At 59.7% G+C, this 25955-nt stretch overlaps 1 protein-coding gene across 1 annotated transcript in view; it reads right to left on the bottom strand.

The window, feature by feature from the left end:
• Cfap46 (cilia and flagella associated protein 46) overlaps window positions 1-25955 on the bottom strand; it is a 97573-nt gene that overhangs the window by 33496 nt on the left and 38122 nt on the right. Inside the window, exons 14-28 of the mRNA XM_090345573.1 lie at window positions 20950-21073; window positions 20462-20592; window positions 19441-19568; window positions 16745-16878; window positions 14125-14337; window positions 13309-13465; window positions 11657-11806; window positions 9760-9867; window positions 9339-9505; window positions 6786-6917; window positions 2260-2422; window positions 1677-1764; window positions 1244-1382; window positions 925-1108; window positions 479-650 (exon numbers count right to left, since the gene is read on the bottom strand). Coding sequence (XP_090201699.1) covers window positions 479-650; window positions 925-1108; window positions 1244-1382; window positions 1677-1764; window positions 2260-2422; window positions 6786-6917; window positions 9339-9505; window positions 9760-9867; window positions 11657-11806; window positions 13309-13465; window positions 14125-14337; window positions 16745-16878; window positions 19441-19568; window positions 20462-20592; window positions 20950-21073 — 2190 coding nt within the window. The remainder of the gene's footprint in view (window positions 1-478; window positions 651-924; window positions 1109-1243; window positions 1383-1676; window positions 1765-2259; window positions 2423-6785; window positions 6918-9338; window positions 9506-9759; window positions 9868-11656; window positions 11807-13308; window positions 13466-14124; window positions 14338-16744; window positions 16879-19440; window positions 19569-20461; window positions 20593-20949; window positions 21074-25955) is intronic.

Genomic DNA, 25955 nt, shown 5'->3' with positions numbered 1-25955 from the left:
GGCCCAGGGTGACCCAGTGGCCAAGCACCCAGAGACCTGGCTGGGATGACACTTACAGCCCTGTGGGGCGGTGGCAGGCTGGCCAGACCACCTCAATGTCCTCTGAGCCATCTCCTTGCTGGCCCAGTCCTGAGTGTACATGCAACTACTGGCCAGCTTCTGCTGGGAGCACACTTCATTGTTTACAAGGCCGTGGACCAGGGCTGTGGCACCCATGGAGTGCAGTGGCCCAGGGCCGTGGCGCCTCTGGGGGTGAGCTGGCTCCTCTCGAGGTGAGCCAGTGCCTCTCGGGATGAGCCGGCCCAGGGCCGTGGCGCCTCTTGGGGTGAGCCGGCCCAGGGCCGTGGCACCTCTCGGGGTGAGCCGGCCCAGGGCCGTAGCGCCTCTCGGGGTGAGCCAGTGCCTCTCGGGGTGAGCCGGCCCAGGGCCGTGGTGCCTCTCAGGTATGGGACTGGGGATGGGGATTCTGGGTCCTCACTTTCTGATGCCTGCTCTGGCTCTGACATGTTTTCAGTGGATTTCATGGACAGCAAGATCTCAACGGCCCACGTGAGTTGGTTGATGACATCTTCGAGAGGAAACTGCCTGAAGTGCAGCCACTCACTGAACTCCAAGATGTAGTCCACCTTCTGCTGGTTGCTCTCTGGCCTCTAGGAGACATGGCCAGCAGGCCCTGTGACGGCAGTTCAGTGACCAGGCCCCTGTGGGCCAGCAGCAAGGAAACTGCGGAGACCTGCTCTGGTGCCCTGTTCCTTTGCCCAGACTCCACTGACCCTAGCCAGCCCCCCTCACTGGTGAGCGTGCCTGGATCAGCAGGTCAGATACACTCGTGCAGTCCACACTCCCGCGTGGGATGGGGGAGACACTTGTTCTGTCCAGGGCTCGCCTCTCCCCCTGCCCGAGCCCAGCACGGCCAGCACGGACCTGCAGGGCTTGGATGGCATTTTGGTAGCAGGTGAGCTCTCCCAGGACGTTCTTGGAGTTCAAGGCCAGGCGGTGCCACATGTGTGCCAAGTAGTCTTCACTTTCGTCCTTGAACTTCTGCATTTCCATAGTGAAATTCTGCCCAAGTTTGGCCTTCACAATGACCATGTGCTTGAAAATCAAGCTAAAAAAAAGCAAGAGTCGAGGTCTGAACTGTGTGCGCACACACACGGGTGCACACACACAGCTGACACCCGGCTGCGTGGGGAGGATCAGCTGGGCCTGGGGGAGGAGGCCTTGAAGAGGGCGGGGCACGCACAGGCGATGGGCCGTCCGCGGGAGCATCTGCACGGCCTCGTCCAGCACCCTGAGGCCACTCTCCCAGTCCTGCTGGTCAGCATGGATGTGGAAGAGCAGGCCATAGAGCGCAGCACGGAGCGAGTAGTCGTCCTCGGCACCTGGGAGGGAGAGTGCCACCTATGTCCTCTGACCTCTGACCTCCTGCCTCCCGCTGCTCCTCCCCCACCAGCCCCCTTCCCCTCCCCTCCCCCACCCCTCCCCACCCCTCCCCCTTCCCTCTCACCCTATTCCCCCTGCCATCCCCTCCCCTTACCATCCCCTCCCTCTCCCCTACCACCCCCTCCCCTTCCTTTGCCATCCCTCCCCCCTCACTCTGTCACCTGACCCTCACAGCCCCAGGCCACCCCCACCCCCACCTGCCTGGTCCCAGCTAGAGCCCTGAAGCCACCAACCTGGGAGGAATTTGACTTGAGCCACAGGCACGGTCTGGAAGTCAGCTGTGGGCCACTGGTGCAGGAGCAGAGTCCTCTTCCCTTTGTCCTGAGGTGAGAACCAACAGCTCTGTGAGCAGGGCCAGAGCTCTGTCCCACTGCCTCTCCTGTCCCTGCTGATCTACAGTCACTCTGACAGTCACACAGATTTGATCACATTCCACCCATGAGAAGAGGCTCGTGGGCATGCATGCTGTGAATGGTGACTGTGCAGAGTGGTGGAGGGGGTGGGGGAGGGGACAGCAGGAGTGCTCCCAGGAGAGGCCACACAGGAGAGCAGACAGGGGGAAGGGAAGAGGAAAGCCTAGAGAAGAAAGGAAAAGCCCAGCCGAGGAAAGCAGCCAGGAAATGCTGAAAAGTTGGTTAAAGGGCACAGAAAGGGATAGGTTTCTGACCAGGGATGGTGAGGTCAGAGGTCGGCACTCTGGTCAGCAGGGCCTCCCTGCTGGGCACCTGGGATGTTACATCACCAGCAGGTGACCTGTCCCTGAGTGCTCAGTCCCCAGGGAAGGGGCCCTCAGTGTGCTCACACTTCTGGGCTTACTGGCTTTTTGGTCTCTGTCCTGTTGATGATGCTGATAAGCTTCTGCACAGATACCCTGGCTTTCTTCCTGTTCATTGGCGAGGACAGGAGTGGGAGCCAAGTGTTCCAGAAGTGCCTTGCCGCCAACATCACCAGACTGCTACTGCCTGCCAAGCCCCCAAACCTGAAAGGACATTCCTGATCTAGAGGGATGCAGGCTCAGGACGCCAGATCTAGAGGAAGGCAGGCTCAGAGGACTCCTGCTCTAGAGGGAGGCAGGCTCAGAGGACTCCTGATCCAGAGGGATGCAGGCTCAGAGGACTCCTGATCTAGAGGGAGGCAGGCTCAGAGGACTCTTGATCTAGAGGGATGCAGGCTCAGAGGACTCCTGATCTAGAGGGATGCAGGCTCAGAGGACGCCAGATCTAGAGGAAGGCAGGCTCAGAGGACTCCTGCTCTAGAGGGAGGCAGGCTCAGAGGACTCTTGATCTAGAGGGAGGCAGGCTCAGAGGACGCCAGATCTAGAGGAAGGCAGGCTCAGAGGACTCCTGCTCTAGAGGGAGGCAGGCTCAGAAGACTCTTGATCTAGAGGGATGCAGGCTCAGAGGACTCCTGATCTAGAGGGAGGCAGGCTCAGAGGACTCCTGATCTAGAGGGAGGCAGGCTCAGAGGACTCCTGATCTAAAGGGAGGCAGGCTCAGAGGACTCCTAATCTAGAGGGAGGCAGGCTCAGAGGACTCCTGATCTAGAGGGAGGCAGGCTCAGAGGACTCCTGATCTAAAGGGAGGCAGGCTCAGAGGACTCCTGATGTAGAGGGAGGCAGGCTCAGAGGACTCCTGATCTAGAGGGAGACAGGCTCAGAGGACTCTTGATCTAGAGGGATGCAGGCTCAGAGGACTCTTGATCTAGAGGGATGCAGGCTCAGAGGACTCCTGATCTAGAGGGAGGCAGGCTCAGAGGACTCCTGATCTAAAGGGAGGCAGGCTCAGAAGACTCCTAATCTAGAGGGAGACAGGCTCAGAGGACTCTTGATCTAGAGGGATGCAGGCTCAGAGGACTCTTGATCTAGAGGGAGGCAGGCTCAGAGGACTCCTGATCTAGAGGGAGGCAGGCTCAGAGGACTCCTGATCTAGAAGGAGGCAGGCTCAGAGGACTCCTGATCTAGAGGGAGGCAGGCTCAGAGGACTCTTGATCTAGATGGATCCAGGCTCAGAGGACTACTGATCTAAAGGGAGGCAGGCTCAGAGGACTCCTGATCTAGAGGGAGGCAGGCTCAGAGGACTCCTGATCTAGAGGGAGGCAGGCTCAGAGGACTCTTGATCTAGAGGGATGCAGGCTCAGAGGACTCCTGATCTAGAGGGAGGCAGGCTCAGAGGACTCCTGATCTAAAGGGAGGCAGGCTCAGAGGACTCCTGATCTAAAGGGAGGCAGGCTCAGAGGACTCCTGATCTAAAGGGAGGCAGGCTCAGAGGACTCCTGATCTAAAGGGAGGCAGGCTCAGAGGACTCCTAATCTAGAGGGAGACAGGCTCAGAGGACTCCTGATCTAGAGGGAGGCAGGCTCAGAGGACTCCTGATCTAAAGGGAGGCAGGCTCAGAGGACTCCTAATCTAGAGGGAGGCAGGCTCAGAGGACTCCTGATGTAGAGGGAGGCAGGCTCAGAGGACTCCTGATCTAGAGGGAGACAGGCTCAGAGGACTCTTGATCTAGAGGGATGCAGGCTCAGAGGACTCTTGATCTAGAGGGATGCAGGCTCAGAGGACTCCTGATCTAGAGGGAAGCAGGCTCAGAAGACTCCTGATCTAGAGGGAGACAGGCTCAGAGGACTCCTGATCTAGAGGGAGGCAGGCTCAGAGGACTCTTGATCTAGAGGGAGGCAGGCTCAGAGGACTCCTGATCTAGAGGGAGGCAGGCTCAGAGGACTCCTGATCTAGAGGGAGGCAGGCTCAGAGGACTCCTGATCTAGAGGGAGGCAGGCTCAGAGGACTCCTGATCTAGAGGGAGGCAGGCTCAGAGGACTCCTGATCTAGAGGGAGGCAGGCTCAGAGGACTCCTGATCTAGAGGGAGGCAGGCTCAGAGGACTCCTGATCTAGAGGGAGGCAGGCTCAGAGGACTCCTGATCTAGAGGGAGGCAGGCTCAGAGGATTCCTGATCTAGAGGGAGGCAGGCTCAGAGGACTCCTGATCTAGAGGGAGGCAGGCTCAGAGGACTCCTGATCTAGAGGGAGGCAGGCTCAGAGGACTCCTGATCTAGAGGGAGGCAGGCTCAGAGGACTCCTGATCTAGAGGGAGGCAGGCTCAGAGGACTCCTGATGTAGAGGGAGACAGGCTCAGAGGACTCCTGATCTAGAGGGAGGCAGGCTCAGAGGACTCCTGATCTAAAGGGAGGCAGGCTCAGAGGACTCCTAATCTAGAGGGAGGCAGGCTCAGAGGACTCCTGATGTAGAGGGAGGCAGGCTCAGAGGACTCCTGATCTAAAGGGAGGCAGGCTCAGAGGACTCCTGATCTAGAGGGAGGCAGGCTCAGAGGACTCCTGATCTAGAGGGAGACAGGCTCAGAGGACTCTTGATCTAGAGGGATGCAGGCTCAGAGGACTCCTGATCTAGAGGGATGCAGGCTCAGAGGACTCCTGATCTAGAGGGAAGCAGGCTCAGAGGACTCCTGATCTAGAGGGAGGCAGGCTCAGAGGACTCCTGATCTAGAGGGAGGCAGGCTCAGAGGACTCCTGATCTAGAGGGAGGCAGGCTCAGAGGACTCCTGATCTAGAGGGAGGCAGGCTCAGAGGACTCCTGATCTAGAGGGAGGCAGGCTCAGAGGACTCCTGATCTAGAGGGAGGCAGGCTCAGAGGACTCCTGATCTAGAGGGAGGCAGGCTCAGAGGACTCCTGATCTAGAGGGAGGCAGGCTCAGAGGACTCCTGATCTAGAGGGAGGCAGGCTCAGAGGACTCCTGATGTAGAGGGAGGCAGGCTCAGAGGACTCCTGATCTAGAGGGAGGCAAGCTCAGAGGACTCCTGATCTAGAGGGAGGCAGGCTCAGAGGACTCCTGATCTAGAGGGAGGCAGGCTCAGAGGACTCCTGATCTAGAGGGAGGCAGGCTCAGAGGACTCCTGATCTAGAGGGAGGCAGGCTCAGAGGACTCCTGATCTAGAGGGAGGCAGGCTCAGAGGACTCCTGATCTAGAGGGAGGCAGGCTCAGAGGACTCCTGATCTAGAGGGAGGCAGGCTCAGAGGACTCCTGATCTAGAGGGAGGCAGGCTCAGAGGACTCCTGATCTAGAGGGAGGCAGGCTCAGAGGACTCCTGATCTAGAGGGAGGCAGGCTCAGAGGACTCCTGATCTAGAGGGAGGCAGGCTCAGAGGACTCCTGATCTAGAGGGAGGCAGGCTCAGAGGACTCCTGATCTAGAGGGAGGCAGGCTCAGAGGACTCCTGATCTAGACGGAGGCAGGCTCAGAGGACTCCTGATCTAGAGGGAGGCAGGCTCAGAGGACTCCTGATCTAGAGGGAGGCAGGCTCAGAGGACTCCTGATCTAGAGGGAGGCAGGCTCAGAGGACTCCTGATCTAGAGGGAGGCAGGCTCAGAGGACTCCTGATCTAGAGGGAGGCAGGCTCAGAGGACTCCTGATCTAGAGGGAGGCAGGCTCAGAGGACTCCTGATCTAGAGGGAGGCAGGCTCAGAGGACTCCTGATCTAGAGGGAGGCAGGCTCAGAGGACTCCTGATCTAGAGGGAGGCAGGCTCAGAGGACTCCTGATCTAGAGGGAGGCAGGCTCAGAGGACTCCTGATCTAGAGGGAGGCAGGCTCAGAGGACTCCTGATCTAGAGGGAGGCAGGCTCAGAGGACTCCTGATCTAGAGGGAGGCAGGCTCAGAGGACTCCTGATCTAGAGGGAGGCAGGCTCAGAGGACTCCTGATCTAGAGGGAGGCAGGCTCAGAAGACTCCTGATGTAGAGGGAGGCAGGCTCAGAGGACTCCTGATCTAGAGGGAGGCAGGCTCAGAGGACTCCTGATCTAGAAGGATGCAGGCTCAGAGGACTCCTGATCTAGAGGGATGCAGGCTCTTCACGCTCTTGATCTAGAGGGATGCAGGCTCAGATGACTCCTGACCTAGAGCAATGCTGGCTCTGGATGGGCTAAACCTCTGCTCGCTCAAGAGGCAGCAGTGGCCGGTCCAGGGATGTTAAGGACTCAGAGGAAGGAAGGGACCATGTTGGGGTGGTTGAGGGTGGCCATTGAGCTCTGCCAGGGAGAAGCTTTCGTGGGGATCTGCTTAGCCCTTCCAACCCATTATGCCTCCCTACTCAGGTCTCTGCCCTTCTTCAGGGCCAAGCCCTGGCCTGGTCACTCAGTGTCTGCCTGATCCCAGTGAGGCCTGCCTGCTTCGGAGCCCAGCCACCGCCGCTCAGGCCCCGCAGAGCCTCCGGCAGGATTGGCCACCGCCGTCTGCCTCTGTAAGCAGAGGGGGACACAGAGGTCCCTCGCTTGGGCCTAGCCGTCCAGGGTCCTGGCACCTCAGTGCCAGCCACGCTGCTTTTTTAGCGCCCTGTACCTGGCGCTCTCCACAAAGGACTTGGCGGCCGCCAGCCGCATCTGCTTCCGTCCTTTCAGGTTGTCCATAATGCTCCGGCCCTGGATGCAGGAGGTGGTGCACAGCATCTCAGCCACCAGCTGCACCTCAAATCTGCAGGGCGGAGGAGGTCAACTTAGGGTACTGAGGCATGCACGCATGCCTGGGGCTCCACAGCCCAGAGGACTGGAGCAGAGCTGGCTGGCCTGCAAGGCACCTGTCCTCTGCAGGGCCTCACCCTCCGTCTGTGCTGGCCACAGGGCCTCTTGTCACCCGTGCGCCCATGACCCTGGTCTCCAGAACACAGCCTTGGCTGCAGGCCTGTGTGCCACCTGGGTGTCTGAACCCTGGAAGTGGGAGAGGCTCCTCAGAGCCGCAATGCCTGGAGAGCCTGTGGCCGGGTTGGAGTGGGCTCCAGATGCAGAGCCTCGAGCCCTGGAGGCCCAAGTTCCCACAGAGATCCTGGAAGAACCGAGACAGAGCTAAGTGGCTGAGCCCAGTCCCACCAATTACACATCGTTTATCTTAATTTTGGCAATACTAGGCTTTGAATGCAGGGCCCTCCATCGCTAGAAAGGTGATACACCCTTTGAGCCATGCCTGTAGTCCGGTTTAGCTTTACTTTTTGGAGAAGGTCTCAAGCATTTTTCCCTTCCTGGCCTTAAATTGGAATCGTCCTAATCTCTGCCTCCCAAGTTGCTGGGATTACAAGTGCGAAACACTGCGCCCAGCTACTAACTGCTGTTCTCTCTTTAACAATTTACTTTGCATGGCTTATTGTGTAGTAGTGGCCACGCAGAGCCAGGCATCTTTGGGGCCCACCTTTGGTCAGGCTCTGTTTCCCAGGCCCCAAAGGAAGTCTAGTCCTAGGCCATGTGTCTGTGCCTACAGCTGGGGAGAGGGGGACAGGCCCTGGGCCTGCTCACCCCAGCCCCTGCCCCCAAAGCAGCATGGTCCCTCTTCCCAGCCTCTCCAGGTCCTGCCTGATAGGTTGCCATTATGGCCTGGACACATGCAAATCACACACATTCCAAGGCACGCGGTCAGCCCTGAGCACATTCCCCCCACACCCTCCCCCCGGCCATTTCCAGCCAGCAGCATCTGTGGTCTGAGGGGCGACGAAGCTGACCAATGGCGATGAGGGGTAACCTCCCTTCCACTTGAAGCTGCTTTCTGAGCCACTGTCTGGGAACTGAGCCAGGGCAAACAGGTCTACATGAAGCAGAAGTCACCCTGCCTGGGTCTGCGGCTGCAATCTCAGTGCTGACCACCAGGGGGCAGTGACGGCCTACACACTCTCTCCAAAGCCTCAGCTACAACTTCACCTCCTTTACCCAGGAATTTCCTGTCGGAAATCAAGCTGAGGCCAAGACCATGGATGCAAGAGCGGCCAGGCACGACCGCTGTCCTCCCTGTCTCAGCTGTGTCTGGCAGCTGAGACGTCTGCCTTTCCTTCTAAAAATAATTTCTTTGAGTAAAGATGCCCAGAAGGGCTGCTTTTCCCAAATCCTGGGGCGCCCCTCCCCTCCCCAGCCCACAAGGGGCTCTGGTCTCTGCCGAGAGCGAGCTGGGGGCAGGTGTGTTCCCTGCCTGCTCCTGTGATGGCGCAGCGGCAGGCAGGCCTGGGACAGGGTCTGCAGCTCATCCCCACCATGGCAGCTAGCCAGAGCTTCTTCACCCCCTCTGCACCTCGCCACAGGATTGCAGCCTGGCTCCTTCCAACCGCTGTGGTGGCAGTTGGTGTGGCCAGCTGAGCACAGCCACAGAGCTGCTAGTCTGAGGGAGCTGGGCACACTGCCACCAATCTGCTGAGCCAGTCCAACCTGGGGAGACATCGCCACATCCCCAGTCTTGCCGGCTTGCAGTACCAGAAAGCCTCAGAAATGAGGCGCCAGGTGTGGGCCAAGGTTCAGAATCCAAACGCTGTTAGGTGCTCCTTGGACCCAGTGACCACCGATTCAACTGGTCACTGGCCACAGAAAATGTTCTCTCAGTGTCAGGATCACTGGGCTCAGGGATGCAGCCAGAGAAAGACACCCGGGATCACCATTTTAAACAGCCTCGGACTCGGGAGGGGACTAAGTACACTGCTGCTGACTGAAAACGTGGAAGCCATGGAGGAAGGCGGGAGCCTCTCAGAGCTGCCCCCATGCCTCTCAGGGCCACCTGGGCATGAGAAGGTGGCCGCTGTCCTTCAGGTAGGCAAGTCCAAGCAGGGTGCATCGTGCGCCACACAGAACTGCTTACCAAGGCACCTGATCCAGGAAGGTGCCCATCCAAGAGCTGCTCTGTGTCCCTCCAGTGCAGGGGGACCTCACCCCCAGGGACGGTGTTTGGAGGTGGGCCTTGGTGCACTGGCCAGGAATAATGCTGGGACCAGCGCCATTTCCAACAGGACTGAAAACCAAATGACCCAGCGAGGGGAGACTGCCAGGCACAGGAGTCCTGCCCCACCCTCCCGGGAGGACTCAGGCGGGGAGGCTGCCAGGCAGAGTCCTTCCCCCTCCCCCCCCAAGGACCGTGCAGGTCACTTACTGGCCAAGGCTCCTCAGGTATCTGATGCCCATCTGCATGGCCATCTGAGCACAGGACATGGTGACGTCATGGTCTCGGGATGCGTGTGCAAAGTGTGTCAGCCGGGTCAGGGTCTGCAGCTCCACCAGGGAGTCTGTCCAGTTGCACTCGGAGGCCATCTTCATCACCTTCCAGCGGCGGCAGCAGGGAGAAGGGCCGCGTGTGAGCGCTGCCAGCGCGGCCTGCCTCCAGACCAGGGCCGCGTGCCCCCCGAGGGAGACTCCACAGGGAGGCAGCCAGGGTGGGAGAGCTCTGGCGTGGTGGGCCGAGACCCCGCTGCCTGCCTGGGCCACCCCCACCCCACCGCGGCCTCAGCTCCCCGCCTTACAGGAGAAGGTTCAGTGCACGTGGCCTGGGGGGGCCTCCCTTCGGGGTCTCCCACCTGGGCCAGCGGAGGCACCACGAAGTCCATGAGTCCCAGCCCGTTGCATGAGTACATCTCAATGGCCACCAGGACTCTGGTCATGCAGCTGATGTCCTCGTCCGTGTTCTGGAGGAAAGGAAAGGCACCGAGGTATCCCAAGCCACTGGGCAGAGGCTGAGTGTGAGCTCATGGAGAAGTCATTTACACGCCACGCAGGTGGTGGTTGTTGAGCTCAGGGCCTGAGCACTGTCCTTGGACTTTCTCAAGGCTGGAGCTCTACCACTTGAGCCTCAGCACCACTTCCGGCTTTTTCTATATATGTGGTACCGAGGAATCGAACCCCGGTCTTTGTGCATGCCAGGCAAGCACTCCACCACTAGGCCACACTCCCGGCCCAATCCAGGCACTTTTGAGAGAGTTTATTCCACATTACCTTCTCATATAAAAGAAGTGACCTCAGGCATGAAAGCACCGTCTTTCGATGGCTGGGGGTGGCCAGCCTGGCCCTGGCATGGAGGCCACACTGAGCACCCGAAGGACCTCCACCCCGACACGCAAGCCCTGCCCCTAATGCCACGAACCCCTCACCGGAGGTTCTGCCCTCAAACTCTCTAGACCTCGGCTTCCCTCCTGCCCGGTCCACTGCTCCCTCCTCAGGACTCCGTGCCACAGCTCCACACAGCCACCCTGGCTTTCTCAACCACTGCTCCCCCTCTGGGGCTCCTCCCCTCCGTGACTCCTCCCCTCCGTGACTCCTCCCCTCCGTGACTCCTCCCCCTCTGTGACCCCCACTTTCCTTGACTACATCCCTCTGTGACTCCTCCCCCTGTGACTCCTCCCCCCGTGACTCCTCCCCTCTGTGACTCCTCCCCCTCTGTGACTCCTCCCCCTCTGTGACTCCTCCCCTCCGTGACTCCTCCCCCTCTGTGACTCTCCCCCTCTGTGACTCCTCCCCTCTGTGACTCCCACTTTCCTTGACTACATCCCTCTGTGACTCCTCCCCCCGTGACTCCTCCCCTCTGTGACTCCTCCCCCTCTGTGACTCCTCCCCCTCTGTGACTCCTCTCCCTCTGTGACTCCTCCCCCTCTGTGGCTCTCCCCCTCTGTGACTCCTCCCCTCTGTGACTCCTCCCCTCTGTGACTCCCACTTTCCTTGACTACATCCCTCTGTGACTCCTCCCCCCTGTGACTCCTCCCCCTCTGTGACTCCTCCCCTCCGTGACTCCTCCTCCTCTGTGGCTCTCCCCTTCTGTGACTCCTCCCCCTGTGACTCCTCCCCCTCTGTGACTCCTCCCCTCCATGACTCCTCCCCTCCATGACTCCTCCCCCTCTGTGGCTCACCCCCTCTGTGACTCCTCTCCCTCTGTGACTCCTCCCCCCCTGTGGCTCTCCCCCTCTGTGACTCCTCCCCCTCTCACTCTCCCCTCTGTCATTCTCCCCTCTGCCTACCCCCCTCTGCCTCCCCGCTCTGTCTCCCCCCTCTCTAGCTCCCCCCTCTCTGGCTCTCCCCTCTTGCTCCCTGCCTCTACCTCCCCCCACCTCCCCCCTCTGTCTCCCCCCTCTCTGGTTCCCCCCTCTTGCTCCCCACCTCTACCTCCCCCCACCTCTCCCCCTCTGTCTCCCCCCTCTTGCTCCCACCCTCTACCTCCCCCCGACCTCCCCCCTCTGTCTCCCCCCTCTCTGGCTCCCCCTCTGCTCCCGCCTTCTACCTCCCCCCGACCTCCCCCCTCTGTCTCCCCCCTCTCTGGCTCCCCCTCTGCTCTGTCTCCCCCCTCTTGCTCCCCCCTCTACCTCCCCCCCACCTCCCCTCTCTGTCTCCCCCCTCTCTGGCTCCCCCTCTGCTCTGGCTCCCCCCCTCTTGCTCCCCCCCTCTGCCTCCCCCCTCTGGCCCACAGGGCCCGCCAGGCCTGCTCACCTGCTCCTCAGTGCCCAGTCGGGAGCCTATCTGCTGCTGCAGCAGCTGCTTGGCCTTCACCCAGGTGGCGAGGAGCTGCTGCCGCATGTTGATGGGAACCACGTTGTCAGGGTCGCTGCCGTCCGTCAGGTTCAATGCAAATTCACAGACCTGCCACGGGCCACAGGGACCCGCTCCAGCCAAGGGGCCAAGGGGCCAGGAGGCCAAGGGGCCGGGGGTCAAGGGGCAGATGGAAAGAGCCAGAGCTCTGCCGGTGGGAGCCTGGCCTGTGTGCTGATAGCCAGGGGGTGGGGACTGGGGGCCCCAGAACTCCTTCACTTGCTGTGACTCAGGGCAATCATCACTGTGCCTCAGCACGCGCTTTCCCTCCTCCCTTCCTCAGTGCGTTCTCAGCTCCCACACCACCAGGCAGTTTTGCTCCCTGTTAGGCAGGTCCTGTTGGCATCCAGCACACCAGGTGCAGAGAGTCCTTCCTCCAGTCATGGCCACAGCCGCATAGCCTGTGCTTTCCTCCTCCTCCTCCTCCTCCTCCTCCTCCTCCTCCTCCTCCTCCTCCTCCTCCTCCTTCTCCTCCTCCAATTCCCACCCCTTCTTCTGGGTATGAAACCTGAGCCCAGTGTGGCCTCTCCAGGCCTCCAGCCCTGTGCTGCCCTCCCGTCCGGCTGCAGCAGGAACCTGCTCCGTCCTCCTCAGGGCCTTGGCCCTGCCTGCATGCAGACTGACCACCACCGGTGCCGCCTGTCTGAGCTCTGTAGTACCTGGGTGTCCAGGAAGTGCCAGGTGCCAGGGACCCCGAGGACCCTGGCTTTGTCCCTGGGTTTTGTGCCATGCTTCTGTGTTAGGGCGGCTGACAGACTGCTGACAGGGCACCAAGACCCAGAGGCTCCAGAGTCAGCCTCTCCTCACTGGAAACAGGTGGTGAGGCTGCCAGCTGCCAGTCCTGTCTAACGCTCAGCCCTCGGCCCGTCTGCCTCTCCCCACCCTCCTCTCCCACTCATACCAGGTCTTGGCCCACGCCTGGCCCCATCCCCACTACCCCATGCCGAGTGATTGAGTGACCAGCCCTCCCCTGCCCCCCGCCCTCCCCGCCCCTGCCCTCCCCTGTGCTCCCCTGCCCTCCCTTTCCCTGCCCTCCCTTTCCCTGCCCTCCCCTGCCTTCCCTTTCCCTGCCCTCCCCTGCACTCCCCTCCCCTGCCCTCCCTTTCCCTCCCTGCCCTCCCCTGCCCTCCCTTTCCCTCCCTGCCCTCCCCTGCCCTCCCTTTCCCTCCCTGCCCTCCCCTGCCCTCCCTTTCCCTGCCCTCCCCTGCCCTCCCTTTCCCTGCCCCCCCTGCCCTCCCTTTCCCTCCCCTGCCCTCCCCTGCCCTCCCTTTCCCTGCCCTCCCCTGCCCTCCCTTTCCCTGCCCTCCCCTGGGCTCCCCTGCGCTCCCCTGCCCTCCACTGCCCTCCCTTTCCCTGCCCTCCCCTGTCCTCCCCTGCACTCCCCTGCCCTCCACTGCCCTCCCTTTCCCTGCCCTCCCCTGCCCTCCCCTGTGCTCCCCTGCCCTACCCTCCCCTGCCCTCCTTTCCCTGGCCTCCCCTGCCCTCCCTTTCCCTCCCCTGGCCTCCCCTGCCCTCCCTTTCCCTCCCCTGCCCTGCCATCCCCTGCCGCACACCTCCAAGGCTGTCTTGATCTCAGAGGAGTCCACTGTAGCATGGCTCAGGACTGGCCGCATCAGCTTCTTGGACCTCTCGGGGGTCTGGGTGGGGATCCAGCTGAGGAGGAGGCCTCGGGCCAGGGTGTTGCACAGCATGGTCAGCATGACAGGGTCCCTGGAGGAGGAGGCCCTCTGAGCAGGCTGCCCTGCCAGCCCGCCCTGCCTGCCCTGCCCTGCCCAGGAGGGAAGGGAGCACCCCACCCTGCCATGCCTGGGAGGAGGGGGGAGGGAAGGGAGCACCACACCCTGCCATGACTGGGAGGAGGGGGGAGGGAGGGGAGCATCCCACCCTGCCATGCCTCCAAGGAAGGGGGAGGGAAGGGAGCACCACACCCTGCCATGCCTGGGGGGGGGAGCACCACACCCTGCCATGCCTGGGAGGGGAGGAGGAGGAGCATCACACCCTGCCATGCCTGGGAGGGGAGGAGGAGGAGCATCACACCCTGCCATGCCTCGAAGGAGGGGGGAGGGAGGGGAGCATCCCACCCTGCCATGCCTGGGAGGAGGGGGGAGGGAAGGGAGCACCCCACCCTGCCATGCCTGGGAGGGGAGGAGGGAGGGGAGCACCCCACCCTGCCATGCCTGGAAAGCCAAACTCCAGATTTCGATTCAACTTGGGGTGGAGGGATTCCAAAGTACAGCGGCGTACGCAGTGAGTGGTCTTCCCCGAGTGCAGTTATCCAGAAAAGAGACTCCCACCCCAGTTCCAACCATCCCCCCCGCCCCCCACACTGCCCCAGCACAGCCTGAGCCGGCAGCCGGCCCCACACCCACCCATTGTGGCCCGTGGCCTTGATGGCATTCAGGAGGTGCATCAAGGCGTCCACCAGTTCCTTCTGCCTCCTGGCCGTGATCAGGTGATAACAGTGGTTCAAGACGTAGACTGTGGCATTCTGCACGATCCAGGCCTCCCCGATCTCCTGCCCAATGTCTGCCGAGCGCAGCCAGCTGTTCATGGCGTACTGCGACAGGCCTTCTATCCAGGTTCTGCAGACAACCAAGCACAACGCCTCAGCGTGATGCCTGGCCTTTCCCAGGGACCCTGGCATCAGTGGGGGTGGCTCTTATGGGGGCATCGGCCTGGGCTGTCTGCATGGCAGCCTGGAGCTCAGACCCTAACCAGGGAGGTGGCCAAGACACAGCCCCCAGGCACATCTGCCAGGCTCTGAGCTGGCTGCTCCTCCCCAGTTCCTCCTCTGTGGCTTCTGCATTTCCCTCTGGGCTGTCTCTACATCTCCTCCTCTGGGCTATCTCTGCATCTCCTCCTCTGGGCTGTCTGTTCATTTCCTCCTCTGGGCTGTCTCTACATCTCCTCCTCTGGGCTGTCTCCACATCTCCTCCTCTGGGCTGTCTCCACATCTCCTCCTCTGGGCTGTCTCTACATCTCCTCCTCTGGGCTGTCTCTGCATCTCCTCCTCTGGGCTGTCTGTTCATTTCCTCCTCTGGGCTGTCTCCACATCTCCTCCTCTGGGCTGTCTCCACATCTCCTCCTCTGGGCTGTCTCCACATCTCCTCCTCTGGGCTGTCTCTACATCTCCTCCTCTGGGCTGTCTCTGCATCTCCTCCTCTGGGCTGTCTGTTCATTTCCTCCTCTGGGCTGTCTCTACATCTCCTCCTCTGGGCTGTCTCCACATCTCCTCCTCTGGGCTGTCTCCACATCTCCTCCTCTGGGCTGTCTCCACATCTCCTCCTCTGGGCTGTCTCTGCATCTCCTCCTCTGGGCTGTCTACATCTCCTCCTCTGGGCTGTCTCTACATCTCCTCCTCTGGGCTATCTCTGCATCTCCTCCTCTGGGCTGTCTGTTCATTTCCTCCTCTGGGCTGTCTCTACATCTCCTCCTCTGGGCTGTCTCCACATCTCCTCCTCTGGGCTGTCTGTTCATTTCCTCCTCTGGGCTGTCTCTACATCTCCTCCTCTGGGCTGTCTCTACATCTCCTCCTCTGGGCTATCTCTGCATCTCCTCCTCTGGGCTGTCTGTTCATTTCCGCCTCTGGGCTGTCTCTACATCTCCTCCTCTGGGCTGTCTCCACATCTCCTCCTCTGGGCTGTCTCCACATCTCCTCCTCTGGGCTGTCTCTGCATCTCCTCCTCTGGGCTGTCTCTACATCTCCTCCTCTGGGCTATCTCTGCATCTCCTCCTCTGGGCTGTCTACATCTCCTCCTCTGGGCTGTCTCTACATCTCCTCCTCTGGGCTGTCTCCACATCTCCTCCTCTGGGCTGTCTGTTCATTTCCTCCTCTGGGCTGTCTCTACATCTCCTCCTCTGGGCTGTCTCTACATCTCCTCCTCTGGGCTATCTCTGCATCTCCTCCTCTGGGCTGTCTGTTCATTTCCGCCTCTGGGCTGTCTCTACATCTCCTCCTCTGGGCTGTCTCCACATCTCCTCCTCTGGGCTGTCTCCACATCTCCTCCTCTGGGCTGTCTCCACATCTCCTCCTCTGGGCTGTCTGTTCATTTCCTCCTCTGGGCTGTCTCTACATCTCCTCCTCTGGGCTATCTCTGCATCTCCTCCTCTGGGCTGTCTGTTCATTTCCTCCTCTGGGCTGTCTCCACATCTCCTCCTCTGGGCTGTCTCCACATCTCCTCCTCTGGGCTGTCTACATCTCCTCCTCTGGGCTGTCTCTACATCTCCTCCTCTGGGCTGTCTCTGCATCTCCTCCTCTGGGCTGTCTGTTCATTTCCTCCTCTGGGCTGTCTCCACATCTCCTCCTCTGGGCTGTCTCCACATCTCCTCCTCTGGGCTGTCTACATCTCCTCCTCTGGGCTGTCTCTGCATCTCCTCCTCTGGGCTGTCTGTTCATTTCCTCCTCTGGGCTGTCTCTACATCTCCTCCTCTGGGCTATCTCTGCATCTCCTCCTCTGGGCTGTCTGTTCATTTCCTCCTCTGGGCTGTCTCCGCATCTCCTCCTCTGGGCTGTCTGTTCATCTCCTCCTCTGGGCTGTCTCCGCATCTCCTCCTCTGGGCTGTCTCTACATCTCCTCCCCTGGGCTGTCTCTGCATGCCCTCATCTGTGGCTCTCTCTGCATTACTTCCTCTGTGTCTCCCTCTGCATTTCCTCCTCTGCTATCTCTGCAGTTCCTCTCTTGGGTCAGGTCCTCCCCCAACTCAGTCTTATTGGGACTCCTCCTAGTCCCTTGGCTCCTCCCGTGGCCGGGGCTCGCATCCTGTGGCTCACCCCTTCGAGGATCTGCTGGCCTGAGGAACACCCAGTCTGTGGCCACCTTCTCCCTCATGCTGTCAGGCTGCACTTGAGGATGTGGAGAAGTTTCTGGCCTGCTAGCCCAGGCCAGGTGCGTGCTTTCTGTCAGGCATCATACATGGGTGGGCCTGGTGAGCTAGTCTAGTGTTTGGTGCCTGATTTCTCTCCGCTTCTTTTAAAGCCTGGCGCCCTACCTGTAGGTGATCCACTCTGGGTTGGTGTCTGGAGGCTCAGGCACGTAGCCCGCCGGGTGCTGGCTCGTGTCCTCGGGGGGGATGGCAGGGTTGTTCAGCTCCACGCCTTCTGAACGCAGCAAGTGGACGGTGGCCTGCAGCAAAATGGGCAGCGGGAGATGTGACCATGCAGGGAGAGGCAGAGCGCGTTTCCTTACAGTTTACTTTGCAAATGCCAAACCCCAAGCAGAGAGGCCTGTGTGACGATCCTAAACCCATGCTGAGAGGACCCTCGCTCCACCCTGTGGCCTGGCGCTTCAGCTGGGCCTCCGTGTTGTCAGTGGACAACAGCTGCCTGCTTGTTTTTGTGGATGGCTTGGAAACTTGTTCTGCAGCACTGAAGGTTCCAAGCCTGCCATGGCTGAGGTGCTAAGGGGCTGAGGGTCAGGCAGCCCTGGCTGCGCAAACCCTGGGCTCACAGACCCGGTCTCATCATGGCTCTTTTGCAGCCGCTCCAACCCTGAGCTCCTGGGCACACAAGGGGGCCCGGTCCTGCCTGTGTCCCCAGGGCCTCCGGTTGGGTGAGACACAGGCCTTGGCCTGGCATCCTGACTGAGCCCTGAGGAACAATCTCCAGTGGTCGGTCCCAAGAGTCCTGAGGTTTTCAAGGTCCTGCGGGCCTTGGGGTGCTGGAGCCGACAGAGATGGCGGCTCCCAGTAGAAATCACCCCTCCTCTAACGACTGCCGTAGCTGCAGCCTCAGTCCCCAGGTGAGGCGGCCTTCCCCACCATCACGACATTGGGCTTGTGGTGCAGAGCCGCTCTCTCTCTAACATGGAGACATGAACTCAGGCTCTCGTGCTCTTGCTCAGCTTGTTCACTCACAGCTAACTTCCCACCATGTGAGTCATGCCTCTACTTGCAAGATTTTGTTGGTTTTTTGGAGTCCAGAGTCTTGATGCCTTGTCTGACCTTGAACTGAGGCCCTCAGATCTTGGCCTCTCCAGGAGCTAGGACTGTGGATGCAACCAACTGGTGCCCAGCTCAGAAATGGTTTCTGACAAAACTTTTATATCATGCATTAACATCAAAGTGGATCAAAGACCTCAAAGTCAGACCCAAAACTCTGAAAATACTAAAAGACAGAATAGGGGAAGCATTAGAACTTATGGGTATAGGCAGAAACTTCTTGCATAGAATCCCAGAGGCCCAACAGATAGAAGAGAGACTTGACAAGTGGGATTGCATCAAAATAAAAATTCTGCACAGCTAAGGACATAGTTACTAAACTAGAAAGACAGCTAACAAACTGGGAAAAGATTTTTACCAGCAATACATCAGACAAAGGCCTAATATCCAATATGTACAAGGAGCTCAAGAAACTAACCCTTTCCAAACCTAATAAACCAATCACTAAATGGGCCAGGAAGCAAAGGAGAGATTTCTCAGAAGAGGAGGTAAGAATGGCAAAGAAACACAAGGAAATGTTCATCATCCCTGACCATAAAGGAAATGCAAATCAAAACAACTCTGAGATTCCATCTCACCTCAGTTAGATTGGGCACCATTGTGGATTCAGGCAATAATAAATGCTGGCAGGGATGTGGGGAAAAGGAGCACTCTGACATTGCTGGTGGGAATGTAAACTAGTACAACCACTCTGGAAGGCGGTCTGGAGGTTCCCAAAACAACTAAAGACAGATCTTCCCTACAGCCCAGCCAGCCACTCCTGGGCATGCATCCTGAGCATCCTGACCCAGGATACGACAGGCCCACCTGCACATCCATGCTCATTGCTGCACTCCACACAACAGCCAAGGTAGGGAAACAGCCCAGAGCCCCACACTAGATGAGTGGACCATATACGATGGAATTTTAAACACCAGTGGAAAGAATATGTCATTTGCAGGGAAATGGCTGGAATTAGAACAAACCATGTTAAGTGGGTGAGCCAAGCTCAGAGACGCAAACAGTGCATATTCTCTTTGATATGCAGGAGTTCCATTTAGAATGCACTGGAATATGAGAAATTATACAGGACTGTAGATACGCACACAGTGAGACCACAAGAGGATACTCCGGAGAGAATCACAAAGATGCAATGCCTAAGTGCCTCTTCATATTTATGTAGTGAAATGAACTCCAAGATATGGTGGTATGGAGTGTCTCCCCCCCTCCCTCCATCCAGTGTTTAGTGTTTCTGATGGTTCTGTCTTTATGGTATATTCACACGTCTATCTTTGGGGGGAGGACAGGTAGAGTATAGAACCTGAAGGAAAAGCGTGGAAAAGCACAGCAGTGAGTTCACTGGACACTGGGGAAAGTGAACTATACAAGCCATGGGTGGAGACGGAGCGGCTGGGAGAGAGTGAGGGAAGAGAAGACACTGAAGACAAATCTACTCATTACCTGACTCACGTAATCGCTAGCCCTCTGTACATCACCTCTATAATGACAAGAAACTGATTTTAAGAATTCACATCAACGCACATCGTGTTTCATGTGGACATATTTTTCTCCTCAGAAATCTTCCAAGAACAACTTTGCTTGGGTAGCAAAACACGGGGCCCAAGGCTAAGTGTTCATATTCATGGTGACATGGATGGTGGTTATGAGCAGCTGCCCCCGCCCACTCAGTACTGACACCACGCCGCCCCACCCACAGCCCCGCCCCATCACCAGCCCTGCCTCCGCTTCCAGGAACCCCATGGACGCACCTCGGCACTGATGAACCCCACCTCCGCCAACTTTCTCAGCAGGTCCTGGGCAGTCTGCTTCTGCTGGCCCCCCTCGGCCTGGCTCAAGATGTCGTGCATGGAGCCTTCCGTGCCTCTCCTCCTCCGTCCTGCAGAACCAGCAGCGCTGAAGATCAACCCTGCGTCTCTCCCATGGGCAATACTGGGGTTCGAACTCAGGGCCTCACGCGTGCTAGGCAAGGGAGCCTACCATTTAATCTACTCCATCAGCCCTTGGTGTACCGGCTATTTTTCAAGTCTCCTCGCTTTAAGTCTGAGCAGCCTAGACCAGGCTCCTCTGCGCTTCTCCAAGCAGCCAGGGGTACAGCGTGAACACCGCCCCTGCACCTTGGTGGACACTGAGTCCTGGAACTTGTCGCCCTGATTGGCCTTGAATGGAGACCTCCCTCATGCCGTGTCTCCAAGAGCTACGAGGAAAGGCTTGAGCCCCTTGGATGGACTCTTTCCAAGTCAACAGAAACCCAGGAATTCCTGGCCAGCTTTGGCGCCTGAGCCCCTGCCCGGCACTGTGCCAGAGTCTGACGGGCAGCGTGGGGCTCTCTGATGCGATCATGGTGCCCAAGTGGGCTGGCAGCCCTAGGCTACTCTGCTCTCCTCACAGTCACTGCAACCTGCTCTGGAGTCACCTACAAGTGCTGAGGAGGTGCAGCCGAGCCCAGGACCGGGAACACGCCCAGGCCCACGTGCCCCAGCCCTCCGATAAAATGCCATAGGAACAACACAGAACCCTGCTCTGTGGCTCTGTGCAGAGAGCTCTCGCTAGACCCTGCGCTGCTGTGAACTCCTGCTTCCCACCAGAAGGGGATCTGAAGCCAAGCGCAAGACCAGAGGCCCTGCATGCTAGTGCAGCCCTGAACCTGTTCCCTGAGGCTGCAGGCCTGGGCGCCTCACAGCCTCTGCTGTGGAGTCAGAGCCCAGAGGGGCCACAAAAGCCCGCAAACCCAGCCTGCCCTGGCCCCAGGGGCCAGGGTGGGGGTCCAACCTCGCCGCAGTCTCATGGGCTTCCGGGCCTTGATGTTGTCGTAGAGGAGGCAGAAGCGGCAGGCCGCCCGGCACACATCCCACACGCCCTGCTTCCGAGCCACCTTGGCCAACTCCGTCCAGATCTGAATTCTGCAACCCAGACAGGAAGCAAGCAGGAGGGGGCGGAGTCAGAAGGCAGGGAAGGGGAGGACCCGGCCAGGGAGGGAGGAGCAGCTGGCCGTGGGGGCTCCCCACCCTCTCCCCTCCCTGTCACTGGACCCATCAGCAGGAGGAGCCCCAGCTCATGAGGGTGGGGGGTGGTGGTGGTGGAAGACTCCCTGAGGGCTGGGAGGTGGTGCTGTGTGTGTGACCGCAGGGGTCACGGCTTCCCTCAAGGCTCAGGTCCTGGTGGGTGTGCAGACCCACGGAGCATGGACCCAGAGCCACCGCACAGGGTGCCCACCAGAGGCTCCAATGTGTGCTCTGCAGAGCCCACGCCCCTCTCACCTCTCCTTCTCGTTCTCAAACCCCAGACGCCGCAGGTGCCCAATGGCCTTGTCCACGCTGACCATGTGATGTCGGGCCTTCGCACACAGGCTGGAAAACCGGCCCTTGCTCTTCCCAATGGGCACTGTGGGCAGAGACGGAGTGCACGGGAGGACACGAAGAACAAGGGAGGTCACGGGAGAACATGGGAGGACATGGCGGACATAAAGAACATGGAGGACACGGAAGGAGATGGAGGACACGGGAGGACACGGAGGACATGGCGGACATAAAGAACATGGAGAACACGGGAGGACATGGGAGGACACGGAGGACATGGAGGACATGGAGGACACGGAGGACATGGAGGACACAGGAGGTCACGGGAGGACACGGGAGGACACAGAGGACATGGAGGACACGGGAGGTCACGGGAGGACACGGAGGACAGGGAGGACATGGGAGGACACGGGAGGTCATGGGAGGACACGGGAAGACATGGAGGACACGGGAGGACATGGAGGACATGGAGGACATGGAGGGAGGACATGGAGGACACGGGAGGACACGGGAGGACACGGGAGGACATGGAGGACATGGAGGACATGGGAGGACACGGGAGGACACAGAGAACATGGAGGACATGGAGGACACGGGAGGACACGGGAGGACACGGGAGGACACGGGAGGACATGGAGGACATGGGAGGACACGGGAGGACACACAGGACATGGAGGACACAGAGGACATGGAGGACATGGAGGACACAGGAGGTCACAGGAGGTCACGGGAGGACACGGACGACAGGGAGGACACGGGAGGACACGGGAGGTCATGGGAGGACATGGAGGACATGGAGGACACGGGAGGACATGGAGGACATGGAAGACATGGAGTACATGGAGGACACGGGAGGACATGGAGGACATGGAAGACATGGAGTACATGGAGGACACGGGAGGACATGGAGGACATGGAAGACATGGAGGACATGGAGGACACGGGAGGACATGGAGGACATGGAAGACATGGAGGACATGGAGGACATGGGAGGACATGGAGGACATGGAAGACATGGAGGACATGGAGGACACGGGAGGACACGGGAGGACATGGAGGACATGGAAGACATGGAGGACATGGAGGACACAGGAGGACACGGGAGGACATGGAGGACATGGAGGACATGGAGGACACGGGAGGTCACGGGAGGTCATGGGAGGACATGGAGGACACGGGAGGACACGGAGGACATGGGAGGACACGGAGGACATGGAGGACATGGAGGACACAGGAGGTCACAGGAGGTCACGGGAGGACACGGAGGACATGGAAGACACGGAGGACGTGGAGGACACAGGAGGTCACGGGAGGACATGGGAGGACACGGAGGACACGGAGGACATGGGAGGACACGGAGGACATGGGAGGACATGGAGGACATGGAGGACATGGGAGGACATGGAGGACATGGAGGACATGGGAGGACACGGAGGACAAGGAGGACACAGGAGGTCACAGGAGGTCACGGGAGGACACAGAGGACGTGGAGGACACAGAGGACGTGGAGGACACAGGAGGTCACGGGAGGACATGGAGGACATGGAGGACACGGGAGGTCACGGGAGGACATGGGAGGACACGGAGGACATAAAGAACATGGAGGACATGGAGGACACAGAGGATACAGGAGGTCATGGGAGGACATGGAGGACCTGGAGGACACAGAGGACATGGAGGACATGGGAGGACATGGAGGACATGGAGGACACGGGAGGACATGGAGGACACGGGAGGATATGGAGGATATGGAGGACACAGGAGGTCACGGGAGGTCACGGGAGGACACAGAGGACATGGAGGACACGGAGGACGTGGAGGACACAGGAGGTCACGGGAGGACACGGAGGACATTGAGGACACGGGAGGACACGGGAGGTCATGGGAGGACATGGAAGACATGGAGGACACAGGAGGACATGGAGGACATGGAGGACACGGGAGGACACAGAGGACATGGAGGACACGGAGGACATGGAGGACACGGGAGGACATGGAGGACACAGGAGGTCACAGGAGGTCACAGGAGGACACGGAGGACGTGGAGGACACAGGAGGTCATGGGAGGACACGGAGGACAGGGAGGACACGGGAGGACACGGGAGGTCATGGGAGGACATGGAAGACATGGAGGACATGGAGGACATGGAAGACATGGAGGACATGGAGGACACGGGAGGTCACGGGAGGACATGGAGGACATGGAGGACATGGAGGACATGGAGGACACAGGAGGTCACAGGAGGTCACAGGAGGACACAGAGGACATGGAGGACACGGAGGACACGGGAGGACACAGGAGGTCATGGGAGGACATGGAGGACACGGGAGGACATGGGAGGACACGGGAGGTCACGGGAGGACATGGGAGGACATGGAGGACATGGAGGACATGGGAGGACACGGGAGGACATGGAGGACATGGGAGGACACGGAGGACAAGGAGGACACAGGAGGTCACAGGAGGTCACGGGAGGACACAGAGGACATGGAGGACATGGGAGGACACGGGAGGACATGGGAGGACACGGAGGACATAAAGAACATGGAGGACACGGAGGACAAGGAGGACACAGGAGGACATGGGAGGACACAGAGGACATAAAGAACATGGAGAACATGGGAGGACATGGAGGACACAGAGGACACAGGGGGTCACAGGAGGACATGGAGGACATTGAGGACATGGAGGACACGGGAGGTCACGGGAGGACATGGAGGACATGGAGGACACGGGAGGACACGGGAGGACACGGAGAACATGGAGGACACGGGAGGACACAGGAGGTCACGGGAGGACATGGGAGGACACGGAGGACACGGAGGACACGGGAGGACACGGAGGACATGGAGGACACAGGAAGTCATGGGAGGACATGGAGGACCTGGAGGACACAGAGGACATGGAGGACACGGGAGGACATGGAGGACATGGAGGACACGGGAGGACATGGAGGACACGGGAGGACATGGAGGACATGGAGGACACGGGAGGACATGGAGGACACGGGAGGATATGGAGGATATGGAGGACACAGGAGGTCACGGGAGGTCACGGGAGGACACAGAGGACATGGAGGACACGGAGGACGTGGAGGACACAGGAGGTCACGGGAGGACACGGAGGACATTGAGGACACGGGAGGACACGGGAGGTCATGGGAGGACATGGAAGACATGGAGGACACGGGAGGACATGGAGGACATGGAGGACACGGAGGACATGGAGGACACGGGAGGACATGGAGGACACAGAGGACACAGGAGGTCACGGGAGGACACGGAGGACACGGGAGGACATGGGAGGACACGGGAGGTCACGGGAGGACATGGGAGGACACGGAGGACATGGAGGACATGGGAGGACACGGAGGACATGGGAGGACACGGAGGACATGGGAGGACACGGAGGACATGGGAGGACACGGAGGACAAGGAGGACACAGGAGGTCACAGGAGGTCACAGAGGACGTGGAGGACACGGAGGACGTGGAGGACACAGGACTTCACGGGAGGACATGGGAGGACACGGGAGGTCACGGGAGGACATGGGAGGACACGGAGGACAAGGAGGACACAGGAGGTCACAGGAGGACATGGGAGGACACGGAGGACATAAAGAACATGGAGGACATGGAGGACACAGAGGATACAGGAGGTCATGGGAGGACATGGAGGACCTGGAGGACACAGAGGACATGGAGGACATGGGAGGACATGGAGGACATGGAGGACACGGGAGGACATGGAGGACATGGAGGACACGGGAGGTCACGGGAGGACATGGGAGGACACGGAGGACAAGGAGGACACAGGAGGTCACAGGAGGACATGGGAGGACACAGAGGACATAAAGAACATGGAGGACATGGAGGACACAGAGGATACAGGAGGTCATGGGAGGACATGGAGGACCTGGAGGACACAGAGGACATGGAGGACATGGGAGGACATGGAGGACATGGAGGATATGGAGGACATGGAGAACACAGGAGGTCACGGGAGGACACAGGAGGTCACGGGAGGACATGGAGGACATGGAGGACATGGAGGACACGGGAGGTCACAGGAGGTCATGGGAGGACATGGAGGACACGGGAGGACACGGGAGGTCATGGGAGGACATGGAGGACACGGGAGGTCATGGGAGGACATGGAGGACACGGGAGGACACGGGAGGTCATGGGAGGGCACGGGAGGACACGGAGGACACGGGAGGACACGGGAGGACATGGGAGGACATGGAAGACATGGAGGACACGGGAGGACATGGAGGACATGGAGGACATGGAGGGAGGACATGGAGGACACGGGAGGACACGGGAGGTCATGGGAGGACACGGGAGGACACGGAGGACACGGGAGGACACGGGAGGACATGGGAGGACATGGAAGACATGGAGGACACGGGAGGACATGGAGGACATGGAGGACATGGAGGACACAGGAGGTCACGGGAGGTCATGGGAGGACATGGAAGACATGGAGGACACGGGAGGACATGGAGGACACGGGAGGACATGGAGGACATGGAGGATATGGAGGACACAGGAGGTCATGGGAGGACACAGGAGGTCATGGAGGACAGGGAGGACGTGGAGGACACAGGAGGTCACGGGAGGACACGGAGGACAGGGAGGACACGGGAGGACACGGGAGGTCATGGGAGGACATGGAAGACATGGAGGACACGGGAGGACATGGAGGACATGGAAGACATGGAGGACATGGAGGACATGGAGGACATGGAGGACAGGGAGGACAGGGAGGACGTGGAGGACACAGGAGGTCACGGGAGGACACGGGAGGACACGGGAGGACACGGGAGGACACGGGAGGTCATGGGAGGACATGGAAGACATGGAGGACACGGGAGGACATGGAGGACATGGAAGACATGGAGGACATGGAGGACATGGAGAACACGGGGGGACACAGAGGACATGGAGGACACGGAGGACATGGAG

Source organism: Megascapheus bottae, chromosome 15 (genome assembly GCF_031878675.1).
Source record: "Megascapheus bottae isolate mThoBot1 chromosome 15, mThoBot2.hap1, whole genome shotgun sequence".
Taxonomy (NCBI): Eukaryota; Metazoa; Chordata; class Mammalia; order Rodentia; family Geomyidae; genus Megascapheus; species Megascapheus bottae.
Note: the sequence above shows the minus strand (reverse complement) of the source record. Positions and strands in the feature narration are given on the sequence as shown.